At 43.4% G+C, this 14,595-nt stretch overlaps 1 protein-coding gene across 1 annotated transcript in view; it reads left to right on the top strand.

The window, feature by feature from the left end:
- The window catches only part of TSPOAP1 (TSPO associated protein 1), a 168,560-nt gene that overhangs the window by 116,970 nt on the left and 36,995 nt on the right, over window positions 1-14,595 (top strand). Inside the window, exons 7-13 of the mRNA XM_066601563.1 lie at window positions 902-991; window positions 1,068-1,190; window positions 3,813-3,917; window positions 6,433-6,483; window positions 7,115-7,135; window positions 7,967-8,156; window positions 13,172-13,359. Of these exons, the coding sequence (XP_066457660.1) occupies window positions 902-991; window positions 1,068-1,190; window positions 3,813-3,917; window positions 6,433-6,483; window positions 7,115-7,135; window positions 7,967-8,156; window positions 13,172-13,359 (768 nt within the window). The remainder of the gene's footprint in view (window positions 1-901; window positions 992-1,067; window positions 1,191-3,812; window positions 3,918-6,432; window positions 6,484-7,114; window positions 7,136-7,966; window positions 8,157-13,171; window positions 13,360-14,595) is intronic.

The raw sequence follows: 14,595 nt of genomic DNA, 5'->3' as shown, positions 1-14,595 counted from the left end.
TTTTTAAACATTATTCTTAAGCTGCTTTCACATTTTCCCCTCTTTTTTTTTATTTATACACATCATTACTGAAATCAATGGTAGTGATGCCTTCTGTTACACTTACGACCCTAACCACCAATTCGGATGTCTGGCCCGACTGCATGGACAGCGAATCGGAAGATCAGCTGATCAGCGAGCATGCTGAGCGGCAGGTCCCTGATGAGCAGTTATTGATGACCTGTTCTGAGGATAGGTCATCAATAGTAAATGCATGGAATACTTCTTCAATTAAGAGCCATATTTTGTCATTGTGAGTAATTCACATGTCTGTATGTTTAATATTTGCATACAGAATTTGCATATGTAAATATCCCGCTTTGATTAATTTAATTCAGTATGATGGCATTAATCTCCCAGTAGAAATTCATGGAGGCTGATCCATATACGAATGCATATTTTACATTTTTACATGACATCCGTGTTACAAATCAACATTTCTGTCTGCAATATGGAAGAAAAACATGAGGGGAAAAAAACAGATGAAAGCAACAATCCACAAAAACATGAAGGCGTTGTTCACATCTGCATCAGAGACGGAGTGTCCATTGAACCACAATAGAACCCGACAGACCGCTTTATAAGTCAGTAAGGTCCATTCAGTGTTGGCGCTTTCAAATCCCGCAACAGATCCTGTGCTGTATCATGGTTTCCATTCTAAACCTATGAACCAAGCTTAGAAACCTGTTCCTCCTCAGGGGGTTAATTAGTATGGCATTATTTAAGATGCTACATAATACAGAGAGGACGTATACTGGTTATTCCACATAGGAAGCTCTACTTGTCTAATATGTAACATCATAGATTTCTCTGCCTTGTTACTTGACCTAATTTCACTTTTCTTACTTTTGTTTGTAAACAGGAACTGAAGCTTCAAGAGGTACAAACAGAGAATGCATGTCTTGTGGAAGAAAAGTCAAGGCTCTGCGTCATAGTCAAGAGGGCCGCCAGGGTTAGCACAGCGTCACTAACATTAGGCCAATGATTTATTTGTTGCTGGATGCTTGAATGTTTGTTCTTTTCTGTAGGTTGAATCTGAAAATGCTGACTTGAAGAGACATCTAGCTGAGGTGACCGAGCAACGGGATTCTGCTCTTGTGGAGATTCATAGATTGCAAAGCAAGCTGGAGAACTTAGAGCAAGTGCTGAAGGTGTGTGTTCAAATCCAGTTCTTTCCAAACAAATCATTCACATTACCATATCAAGTGTACTACGGGCCAGGGTTAATCACTGGAGAAGATTTGAGTTATGTGGCCAGATAAAGGTGTTGGTCTTTTGTGGCACCCTTTATAGGAGTCTTTCATTTGTGTAACCAGTGCCTAAAGGTTCTGAGGTTTTCGTGATACTGGTGTTGGTATTGGTGTTGACTTAACTACCTGTCCATGGGCGTTTTTGTGTTGCGTTACCCGCCAGTATAATCCAGCCGCGGGGAACGCAGTGCACGCTTTCCATAGCGTTGCTATGGAAAGCGCAGCCCCCCTGTCCACAAGCGTAGAATCGCAGCGATTCTCCGTGGTGAGCCTATCTGTCAGATAGGATCACCGCGGAGATCCAATAAATAGGTCAGTCAGCAGCACAAAAATATCACCATATAAATATGGGGGAGACTCAATACTGTCGAAACGTCGCTATGCTACTTTTCATGCTGGGCCTTTCCTTTTGGATATGAAGTGATTGGTCTACCTTTAAGCTATTCCCTGGATACCGGTGCTGCTATCTACAACAACTATTTATCACCACGGAGATCCATCAACTGGCTCCTGCTCCCGGACAGCGGCTCCCGCGGCGGGGATTCGCCGCAGGATATTGCAACGCCAATGGATAGGCAGCCTAATAGAGATTTTGGATTGCCAAAGGGATCAGTTTAGAATATTTTCTGATGAACATCAGTGCCTTTTCGTGACCAGACTGAGCGTGACAGATATCTGTCAAAAAGCTTATAAATAGTGCAAGCAAATATGTACATTATAATGTACGGGGGTGGACAAAAATATAGGAACACCATACGAAATGCATGGGATTGTAAATCATATTTCAACAAGACGTAGAAATAGAGTACGGATGTCAACAGCACAACATTTAGCCATATAGGGCTGGACAGGTGAATTGCATAGCCACCATATGTTGGTCCCGATCCCAAAGAGACCAACACAGCAGTAGATCCAAAGGAGAGATAAAGATGGCAGCAATCTGGTGCAAGTAAAACTGCTTTATTCCTCCAGGCGTAGAAACAACGTTTCGACTCTTAGCGAGTCTTTTTCAAGTATGCTTGAAAAAGACTCGCTAAGAGTCGAAACGTTGTTTCTACGCCTGGAGGAATAAAGTAGTTTTACTAGCACCGGATTGCTGCCATCTTTACTTCTCCTTTGGATCAACAAGACATGTAGAGACAGATTTTAAGTGGAGGTAATATAACACAGATTCTATTGGGCAGAAGTGAACATCTTACCAAGCAACAAGGTTCCATTGGTCAGGAGTTTGAGCCACTCAACTGCTACCAGTTGGCTCCCAAAACCACCCAGAGCAGAGCAAGAGGTGAAGTAAACACAAATTTGGCAAAAAAAGCTCTCAGCCACTCAGGGATCAAAAGCACAGCTCAATGCTAATCGTTAAAATCCCATGTGTTTCCAAGGTACCTCCATATTATTGTCTACCCCCTGTAATACACAGGACTGGATGCTGCGTGGTGTGTCCTCATGGATATCCAATATCTAACACAGCAAAAAATCTACTTTTTAAAGCATGTCCAGTCCTTTAGCCTGTCACACTTCCGAGCACTGGTACCCAGTCATAGGGAAAAGTCTGATGTGCCCTTTGCAGTTATACATCTCAGAGACCAGGACTCAATCTAGTGACATGCAAACCTGCATAAACCAGAGAAGGATGAATGGGCTTAGGCAGGATAGGAAGTAGTAAGCACATGGCACCTCCCAGGTATCATTTATTGGATAAAAAAGAGTTACGCCACCCATATACATTAAATGGCTGTCATCTGAAAGCTCCCAATTCGCTCATAAATAAACCCATTCAGATCGACTAAATGTTTATCGTTAGGAAAAAGCATCGAACATGTTAAAATCCAATGAAGATATATGTTGGTAAGGCCCAATGCCCACGGCCGTATTTGCACTGCGGGATCCGGAGCGGGCGTTCGCCTCCGGATCCCGCAGCAAATACTGCCCATAGGGCATGCTACGGAAAACGATTTTCCATGCCCACAAGCGAAAATCAACAGCGATTTTTCCACTTGTGGGAGGAAAATCGCAGCATATCCTATTTTAGTGCGAGCCTCGCATAGACTAATTTCATTGCAGTCAATGGAAGCCGTCTCGTGGCGAGTCGCAGCGGATCTGCGTCATCGCCGATGTGACTCGCACTGCGCATGTGCAGTGGCGCACCAGCTGGCACATCCGCAGAGCAGAAGGAAGACTTCAAGACAGGTACACGGGGGTCAATGCCGGGGCACAGGGTCTGATTGCGCTGCAAGATTTTGTAGTCGGAATCCGACCCGGTCGTCTGCATTCGGCCTAATAAAGGTTAAGATCAATATCTCACCTCTAACAAAATATCCATAGTATTAAAATATAAATACCTTTTTTCTTTAATGTGGCGGTGCAAAAAGGTGTTAGTTAATTGTTATTGTTTTCAGATTTAGTAAATTAGTCCTTGTTCTTATCAGTAGGAGAGTTTTTGTTATGTTTTGCTTCATGTTTTCTTATTTAAAGTGTCAGGGAGAGGGATCACTAACTTTTTAGTCTTGCTTGTACTTCTAGCACATGCGAGATGTGGTAGAGAGAAGGCAACAGCTGGAAAAAGATCATGAAGATGCTATAATAGCTCTGCAGAAAAGACAGGAGGAAGTAAAGCGTCTCCAGCAGGTGGGGAACCTGAGCGTATTTTATTAGATTTTCAAACCAGAAGTAAGTGTATACAAAGATGTGGACTCTATCAACGTATGACTTATTGTAGATGGATGTGTACTGTTATGAGATAAGACCACTGTTGGGACTGTAATTCATTATAATATATACATTGCTGTGTGTATCAGCCCATGTATGCACTGTGCACAACGGTTATTGGAAGGAGCGGGATCAGGAGCCAAGCCCATTCCCTACATGGCGGGTGTCAGACATTTTTGACAGCCAGCACCTGCTCGCAAGCCCAGGATCCGAAATTACTTCAATCACAGCTGTTAACCCTTTAAATACAACTGTTAATTCTGCTATCAGTCCCAGTTCTGAACATCTCACCCAACAATGAAATCATGGGGCGCTATCAAGATATCATGGCAGCCTGGGGCCTACTGAAGGACCCCAGGGCTGCCGTAAATGGTTGCCATAATACTATGTAATGTTATATATATTGTATAAGCAATCAAACAATCGCAAATTCAAGTCTCCTGTGAGGACTAAAAAATAAGTTAAAATATTTTTTAATTCCCCCCTTTTCCCAGTTGTGATTTTTTAAAAATGGTATTACTGCACCTGTAATAGTCCAGTTTATTAAAATCTCACATTATTGATCCCACATGGTGAAAAAAATGTGCATTGCAAGAATTGCGAGTTTTTCTTTTATTCATTCTTCTCCAATAAAAAATTGAATAAAAGCAGAAAGGTTTATCTCTCAGAATGGTTTAACCCCTTAGTTACAGCCCTATCGTAAAACTACGTCCTGCTGTTGCAGGACATGTATGGAGGGAGGTAGCGCCGCTATCTCCCTCCATACAGCGCGGGCATCAGCTGTTTATTACAGCTGACACCCGCGGGCAATAGCCACGCTCGGCCGATCGCGGCTATTAACCCTTTAAATGCCGCTGTCAATTCTGACAGCGGCATTTAAATCCCCCGAACGCTGTTCGGGGGCCCCGCACGGGCCCCCCCCCCCCCCCCGCGGTGAGATCGGGGGAGCCGTGCAGGTGTCATGGCAGCCGGGGGCCTAATGAATGGCCCCAGGGCTGCCTTAGCAGACTGCCTATCAAGCCATCCACACAGGGTGGCTTGAAAGACTGCCTGTAAAAAAGCAGTATGACGTAATGCTATAGCATTACGTCATACTGCAGGAGCGATCAAAGCATCGCATCTTAAAGTCCCCCAGGGGGACTTCAAAGTAATGTTAAAAAAATAATAAAGTTTTTTTAATTGTTAAAAAAAAAAAAAAGTTATAAAAATTTAAATCACCCCCCTTTTGCCATATCCATTATTAAAAAATCAAAATCATAAAATAAAAATATGAATTTGATATCGCCGCGTCCGTAAAAGTCCGATCTATCAAAGTAGTGCATTATTTTTCCCGCACGGTGAACGTTGTCTGAGAAAAAAAAAAGAACGCCAGAAATACACTTTTTTAGTTACCCTGTCTCCCAGAAAAAAACGCAATAAAAAGCGATCAAAAGGTCGTATGTATTCCAAATTGATACTATCAGAAACTTCAGGACATCCCGCAAAAAATGAGCCCTTGCTCAACTACGTCGACAGGAAAATTAAAAAAGGTATTGCGCGCACAAAATGACCGCAGAAAATAATTGAAAAAAATTAAATATCTTAAAAAAAATAAATAAAAGTACTACAGCAAAAAAAATACTATATAAGTTTGGTATCGTAGTAATCGTACTGACCCATAGAATTAAAATATCAGGTCGTTTTTGTTGCAGTTTGTGCGTCGTAGAAACAGGACGCACCGAAAGATGGTGGAATGTCGTTTTTTTTCCATTTCTCTCCGCTAAGAATTTTAAAAAAGTTTTTCAGTAAATTATATGGTACAATAAATAGTGCCATTAAAAAATACAACTCGTCCCACAAAAAACAAGCCCTCATACAGCGACTTCGATGGATAAATAAAGGAGCTAAGATCTTTTAAAAGGTAGTAGGAAAAAACAAAAATGGAAAAAGCAAAAAAGCTCCGTCACTAAGGGGTTAAATAAAAACGACAGGTCACCTCACAAATACTGAGTGCTTACATAACCCCATCGATGGAAGAGTTTATAAAGTTATGGGGATCAAAAGATGGCGACAGAATGCTATTTTAAAGTTATTTTATGCAATACTGTTTTAAAATAGCTACACAACTTGTCCTGCAAAAAACAAGCCCTTTCTATTGTTATATGATCCTACTGTTTCCTGCAGTCCCGAAATACAGATCACTGCTAACCTGGAACTAGCCCATTATGTTACTGTAACCAGTGATCTGTATGCACAGAGAAGACTGCTCCCAAACACCCTCTGAATAGGGAAACCCTATGATATCATGGATTCCCCATTTACCTCCAGAATACAGACGTTGCTGCTTCTGCATTTGGAATCACAATATCTGGGGAGAAATTATTTTTGAACGTAGGTTGCACATGAAACTTAGAACCATATCATTTAAATTGTGTCCCTTATTTTCTTATTGCAGGCCCAGGTTGAAGCTAAGATCGAACATGAAGGAGCGGTTCATCTGCTGGAGGTAGAGTATCTTGTGTTAGCATATGTATTTAAGGGGTATTCCCTTCTTAGGAATCATATGTCAATGCGTTCTAAAACGCAAAACAATGGGCTGACCCATAAGATTTACAAACTGCTCCGTTCTCCAGATATTGTAAATATTGATTCCTCTGCCCTCTGGTTGTTTAACGCTCTTTGCCAGGAAAACACACCACCTCTTCTATGGAAAGGAACAGCAGAGGAGGCTGACGCTTGCACACTTCTTTCATCTATAGCTATCTTATGGCCGGTATCTTGGAAGCGCGTGCGCATTAGCTCTCGACCCGGCCACCAGCTACAGTTGTGCTCGATTTCTTTCCATAGAAGAGGTGGTCTGTTTACCTGGCATCAAGCAGTAAACAACCGGAGGACAGAGGAATCAATCTGGACAATGGAACATTTTGGAAATAAACATCTTATGGATGAGTGCGTTGCTTTGCGATTTTGAGCACATTGAAACAGGATTCCCGAGATGGGAATACTCCTTTAAGTTTTCATTAGCTAAAGTATCTTTTTGATATGTAAACTACTAGAAATTATCCAGAACTTTTGTTACTGAACATTTTACTATGATCTGTGTAATTAACTCATTTTCTCTTGATTTTCATGCACAGAACACTTTGGACACCTTACAGGTATGGTGTAAAAAAAAAAGTCCACTAGTGGAGAACTTTTTAGTCTTTCCAGCTTTCAAAAAAGCATCTTTTTCAATGCAGCTTTTGGTGAAGTTTTTAGTGTAGTTTGTTGTGTTAGGTCTAACACGTGTGTATAGAAAAGAGGAGATGTACTGTAAGGGTGTCTTCACAGATCTGCAGCAGGTTTCACCCTCTTTATTTGAAAGGGTGAAATGTGCTGCAGATCCCCACCAAAATCTGCAGCAAATCGCCTACATGTGAACGCACCCCTAAATGTTTTTTCCATATTTGTCGCAACTTCCCGATTTCCATTCTGGCTTTGGCTCAAAAAACTGCATGCGTGATCCAGTCTTTAGGGCTAATTTAGACAACCATAACAGGGTCATATTTTAGCATACGTATTGCCACCACAATTACACACCAGACAGCAGCTCTAACCCAAACTATAGTATGATGTACGTTGCTGGTTCATTTCATTCGATTCATGGTTGGGCCAGCAAATGCTGCTAAGATATGAACGCTAAAATGCAGCCACTTTACAATTGTCTGAGTTAGCTTTTTCTTTATAAAGAACATGCACTTTATCTGATAAGGGTTTTTTCAGGCAGCGCCCACTGTCAGTGCTGGGATATACCTGTGTCGGAGTGGAAGTCTGTAATTACAAGCACTACTCCCATTGATTTCAATCAGAGCTGCGGCTGCAATTACGAGCGCCGGCCACTGCACAGTGGTCGGAGCAGCAGCTTCTGCTCCGCCCCTGGTGTACCCCAGCACTGAGCACGGGCACTGCCTGGAAATCCCTTTTAATTGTCATTTTAACTTTTCTTCCAGTCTAAAGTGAAGCTTTTAGAAGACAAATGTCGCAGTCAGACAGAACAGTTCAGCCTCCTTTCCCAGGAGCTGGAGAGGTTTCGTCAGCAAACTGGGAATATTGATCTTCTAACTTCTACCTTGGTGAATTCTGAGCTGCCTCCACCACAGTGTTGCTCTACGCCCGGCCTCACTCCTGTTCAGCAAGAAGGTGACTGACTCTTGGCTGCACTCATGTGTTTATACTGCATTTAGTAAACTGATCTCTAATTTCTAATACTTGGTATAAGACAAAGGATGATATACGTCTCTCAGTGGCTCTATACAACATTTTGGAAAATTAAAGGGGTTGTCCCGCCGGAGCAAGTGGGGTTATACACTTCTGTATGGCCATATTAATGCACTTTGTAATATACATCGTGCATTAAATATGAGCCATACAGAAGTTATACACTTACCCCTCCGGTGCCGGCGTCCTCGTCTCCATGGCGCCGACTAACGCTGCCTTCTCCTTCCATTAGACGCGCTTGCGCTGTGCGGTCTTCTGCTCTGTTGAATGGGGCCGCTTCGGAGTGCTCGCGCCGGAGAGCTGGTCTGGTCTGCGATTCTCCCAGCAGTCATGCCTCCCCTCCCCCGCTAGCGATTCTCCCAGCAGTCATAATACCTCCCCTCCCCCCCAGCGATTCTCCCAGCAGTCATGCCTCCCCTCCCCCCCAGCGATTCTCCCAGCAGTCATAATGCTTCCCCTCCCCCCCAGCGATTCTCCCAGCAGTCATAATACCTCCCCTCCCCCCCCAGCGATTCTCCCAGCAGTCATAATGCTTCCCCTCCCCCCCAGCGATTCTCCCAGCAGTCATAATGCTTCCCCTCCCCCCCAGCGATTCTCCCAACAGTCATAATGCTTCCCCTCCCCCCCAGCGATTCTCCCAACAGTCATAATGCTTCCCCTCCCCCCCCAGCGATTCTCCCAGCAGTCATAATGCTTCCCCCCCCCAGCGATTTTCCCAGCAGTCAGAATGCCCCCCTCCCCCCCAGCGATTCTCCCAGCAGTCATAATGCTTCCCCTCCCCCCCAGCGATTTTCCCAACAGTCATAATGCTTCCCCTCCCCCCCCAGCGATTCTCCCAGCAGTCATAATGCTTCCCCCCCCCCCAGCGATTTTCCCAGCAGTCAGAATGCCCCCCCCCAGCGATTTTCCCAGCAGTCAGAATGCCCCCTCCCCCCCCCCCCCCCCAGCGATTCTCCCAGCAGTCAGAATGCCTCCCCCCCCCCAGCGATTCTCCCAGCAGTCAGAATGCCTCCCCCCCCCCAGCGATTCTCCCAGCTGTCAGAATGCCCGCCCCCTGCCCCACATACTTACCCCTCCTCCTCGCGGGAGCGCAGCTCCTCTCCTGCCTGATCCCAGGTGCATACTGAAGGCAGTGTGCTGCTGTTGGATGCCTTCTCCTCCTGCTCTTGCGGAACCAAAGTAGGAGACGTCGGGGGACGGGGGAGAAGGATCCTAGCTGCACACTGACTCAGTGTGCGCCGGGATCAGCACAGAAAGCAGCGCTGAGTGAATGTCAGCAGAGGAGCCGCGGACCCTGCAGGCATTCACTAAGGTGGTGATCGGCAGATGGCGGCGCGTGCCAGCAGGGAGGGCTCTGCGTGCCGCCTCTGGCACGCGTGCCATAGGTTCGCCACCACTGGTCTAGTGTATTAGAAGAATGACAAATGATGCTGATATTCAAGACCCCTAGTGGGACAAAAATAAAAATTGAAAGTATACAAAAAATGTCAAAACTCCACCTTTTCCCCTTTACTACATAATAAATACATTTTAAAAATCACATGAGGTATCGCTGCATTTATATTGACCCAAAGAAATAAGTTAGTACCTTATTTAACCTGCACAGTGCACACCATGAAAAACAAAGCATGGGAGAAATAGTTAATTTTTCCTATCATGCCTTACAAAAAAACTGAATAGAAAGTGAATAAAACATTGCATCGATCAACAACAACACCACGGCTCTTGGAATGCGGCAACACAAAAGCAAATCTTAAAAAAAATACAAGTGTGTTTTTTTTATACAAAAATGGCAAAACTTAAAAGAAAAACTTTATAAACGTGGTGTTGCCAGAATCGTGCTAACTTGGAGAAGAACGTTATCACATTATTTATTTTGCACACTGAGTGCTGTAAAAATGAAATCCAAAAAAAACCAACAGAATTTTTTCCTCCAATGCTGTAAAAAAATGCAATAAAAGTTATACAATAAATTACATGTACCCCAAAATGATGCCATTATCAAATAAAACTTGTCCTGCAAAAAACAAGCCCTCATACGGCTATGTCAACGGAAACATTAAAAAGTTATGGCTCGCATCCTAGAATGCGATGATGGGAAAAAAACCTGAAAAATTAGTTGATCATTTAGGCGCAAACAGGCTTCGTCACTAAGGGGTTAATCAAGAATCATCACAACTTACAGTACTTTAGTTTAAAACTAATGCTGTGTACTGTTAAGCTGTATTTCGTGGCATGAGGAGTGTAGTCTACGTCAGTGTTCTTGCCGTTCAAAACTTCTGAACTCTCTATATAGCTTAATGCGATCCATGAGCAGATCTGTCATACCTGCGTGGCTATGTAAGTACCGTAGCCATGACAGTAAGTGTGACCAGAGCGCTTAAAGTTATTGATTCTGTGAGAAGTGATCCTAGCTACTAATGCCCTGTCCTTTCTTCTAGATGAGTTCTCCTCCTGGGAAGTGATCAGTTGGGTAGACCTTAGCCTGGAAGGCAGCACTCCAAGCATTATTTATCTCTCCATGGAGGGTACTGAAACCCAAGGACATATTTGTGTAAATACCACTTGGTGTTGGTTTTGGATAGAAGGCAAACTATTTTTTCCCATTGTACACAGAGAGCACCAAGTGGTATATCTCACTCTGCACAGCATGCATCACCAATGATATGCATGAATACTATGTGAAAAAAAGAAAAAGTGAATAATAAGTCACCTTATTCCATGTATGTCCACTACATTAGGGAAGGGACTGTCTTTATGCACTTATTGGTGTTATTGCACAGAGGTCTAATTACTAACCTCTTTTTCTCCTATGTGTTTGAAGTTCTCACAAGTTCTCTTGTCTCTATTTATTATGATGTATTTGGACGGTCTGTCCTGGAATGTGGTCACATTTTTAAAAAATATATAATTTTAAAATCTGAAGGGGATGCTTATTGGTTCAATCATTCCTCTGTTTAAATAAAGGTTGTTCCAAAGGAATGACTAAGAATATTGAGTTCAACTGCATTTAGATGAAGGGGGGGGGGGACTTTAAGTTGGCTGTATTAACATATTTTGAGATGGTATGAATGTGCTCAAAACCCTTTTTGGTGTCAACAAAACGCACAGCGAACGACCGTGAAAGTGTTGGTGAGGTACTTTTTGATTTGGTACATTCTCATATGCCAGAAGTGATGCAGAAAAACCCTGACAGAAAATGTAAATACTAGCTGCTTGTGATATTGTCACAATTGGTAGCTGGAGCTACATCATCTCACTGCCACAAAATGGTCAACTTGTGGATTTCAAATGAATCCAACTATGAATTATATTTTGTTAAGGGGTTAGCTTCGAGTAAGGACGCGGTCCAACTGGACGTACGCAGCTAAACTCCACCTATCCATGGCGGCCAGTGATGAGATAATTTTGCAATAAAATGCCCTTACATGTGGTGCTGTGCTGCACTACCAGGAATGCCTGAATTGGCTAAGTTCTGTGATGCTTATTTTTTTTTCTACACCCCTTCTATAGGTGAAGCGCAGGGTTTCAACATTTTTTACCTCCATGAGACGCACTGACAAAAACACTTTTCTGTTCGGCTCTTGCCTGCATGGCATGCTGCTGCATGTACAAGCCCTCTGGGTTCACACTAGCGTTTTGACTCCGTTGAGTATTTCTGTCTCTGTTTTGTTTTTGGAGTAGAGAAGCAGAGAAAAAACTAAAGTTAAACTGAAATAAATGGATTTGTTTTCCCATCGATTTCGATGGGTTTTGAAAAAATAACGGAATGCTTTCAGTTTTCTTCAGTTCTGTTTATGCCTTTTTTTTTTTTGTTTGTTTTTTGCTCCAGTAAGAAAACTGAAACAAAATGCAACATAAGCAAATTAAAAGCATTCAGTTTCTTTCAAAACTAAATGAAATCAATGGAGAGGAAAAACAAATACATTAAGGCCTCCTGGCCACGGACGGGGCAGGATACGCCCGCGCTTTTACATGGCAGGAATCCTGCGGGGTAAACAAAAAGTCCCCTCTATATTAACGGATGCCATGATTTTTTTCCTGCGGCAGAAACCCGCATGTGAGGACTTGAGCCATTAAGTTCAATAGAACCTAATAGCTGCGTTATTCCGCCGGGGATTTACGCTGCGGTGAACACAACAGAAATCTGTCCGTGGGAATTAACCCTTATTTCAGTTTTACTTCTGCTTTTCTCTGCTTCTCTGCTCTAAAACCGGCACAGAGAAATGCTAGTGTGAGCCCACCTGAGGGGGCAATTAAAGGGGTTATCCATTTTTTATTTCTTTTTATAATTTTTATGTAGTTATAGAGTAGGAATTTATACAACTTTCTAATATACTTGTATTTACATTTTTTTTTCTCCCATCCCTTGCTTATACCAGCACAATGGTCCCTATCTGCACGGTAGAATGGCATAGTACATGGACTGGACTGTCCATTGTAATGGACTTCAGTCATGCGACCCCTGGGGTTCAACTGAAACTGATTACCGAGGAGCAGAATTCACAGTATTACTACCTGCAGCATCATCATGTCTGTCAGTGTCTGTGGAGAAGCAGCCCTAATATTTTCCAACATCTCCCCTGGGTGGTGGTTTTCTTTTCCAGTTTCTTTATTTTTCTCACACAGTTTGTTTTGGGTAACTTTTTTTTTTCCTTTTTAACAAATTAATTGATCATTTAAAAGCTGCATTTTGTGTTCGCCCATACTCTCTTTAACTTTAACCTTTTATCTTGCTTGAAGATCTGAAACCAGTAAATATAACAAATACGCAAAATTTAAGAAATTGAATACTTTTTTGGGGCACAATTGCACCCCGATTTCCAACGCTAGCTGGGTTTAATTATATGTGATTCTAAAGTTAAAGGAGAATAGACGGCTTGATCTCATAGAGTTCATGATTGTTACAGATGTGAACTAACCTGTTTTCTTGACAGGTGATGAAAAGATCAAGGAGGATGAAGAGAAACAAATACCTAAAGCACCAGAGCCAAGTCCAGATGTCAGCAATGTTGAGGCTCCAAGTCAAACAGTTGCCAAAGGAAAACATATGCTTGAAGTTCCACGGACCCCATCAAAATCAGAATCTACACATGATAGTTCCAAGTCTTGTCCTTCGCCAGACGTAAGACCGAAGTTTCTCACATTTATTTAGAAATCAAAAGCAGTAGGCTTTGTTTGATGATATAGATGGGTGGGTGTAACTAGATATAAAATAGTAATAAACGTGACCCTATGTTTCTGGGGTAAAATTTTGTCCCCAGACCAGAGGGGGGTATAATACTTGTTGCTGTTCTCTGCCAATGACCCCCACTTCCCCCTCAATCTGCCGGTTTCTTGTTCTGTTTTCGGTTTTCTAAGATGTACGATACATACTAGCTAATCCCCACTGTTCATTGGTAGTCTTCGGCCTCATGTCCACGGGCAAAATATGATTTAGGATCCGCAGCGGATCTCCCGCGCGCGGATCCGCACCCCATAGGGATGCATTGACCACCCGCGGGTAGATAAATACCCGCGGATCGTCAATAAAAGGGATTTAAAAAAAAATGGAGCATGAAAAAATCTGGACCATGCTCCATTTTCGTGCGGGTCTCCCGCGGGGTCGGCTCCCGCGGGCTTCTATTGAAGCCTATGGAAGCCGTCCGGATCCGCGGGAGACCAAAAATAGGAATTTAAAAGAATTACTCACCCGGAGCGGGCGCTGAAGGTCTTCTCTTCCTCACGGCCGCATCTCCCTTGCTTCGGCTCGGCGGATGTGCCCGGTGCATGCGCGCAGCACGTCGACGACGTGCCGGCGACGTGCCGCCGGCGTGAGGAATTCATCCGCCGGCCGAAAATGAAGATCCGGCCGTGAGGAAGAGCAGAGCGTCCCCGCCCGCTACGGATAGGTAAATGCTTTTAAATTGCTATTTTCAGCGCCCATGTCCGCGGGGCAGGAGGGACCCGCTGCAGATTCTCCATGGAGAATCTGCAGCGGATCTGATTTTCCCCGTGGACATGAGGCCTTAGACTACCACTGCATCTGGTCTCTGTTTGGCCTGCACTGCTCACATAACCAGCGCTGGCCAATCAAATAATAGATCGCAGTGTGAATAAGGTAGTTAAAAAATTGTGACAGACATCGTGGACAATCGTAAAAAAAGGTTGCACGGAGAAAGATTCGGTAAATACGGAGCGTGAAATAAGGGTGTCGTGCCATTTTTCATCACAAATTGCTTAACACTCGGCATGGTGTGGGCAAACGGATGACTGTTTCTTCCATCATGACAGCGCATCTACCTATGAAGCACTGAGTGTTAAGTAATTTTTTGTCAATAAACAGCTTGACACCCTTTCCTCACCCTACGTATTCGCTTGA

Source organism: Eleutherodactylus coqui, chromosome 4, assembly GCF_035609145.1.
Source record: "Eleutherodactylus coqui strain aEleCoq1 chromosome 4, aEleCoq1.hap1, whole genome shotgun sequence".
Lineage (NCBI taxonomy): Eukaryota > Metazoa > Chordata > Amphibia > Anura > Eleutherodactylidae > Eleutherodactylus > Eleutherodactylus coqui.
Note: the sequence above shows the minus strand (reverse complement) of the source record. Positions and strands in the feature narration are given on the sequence as shown.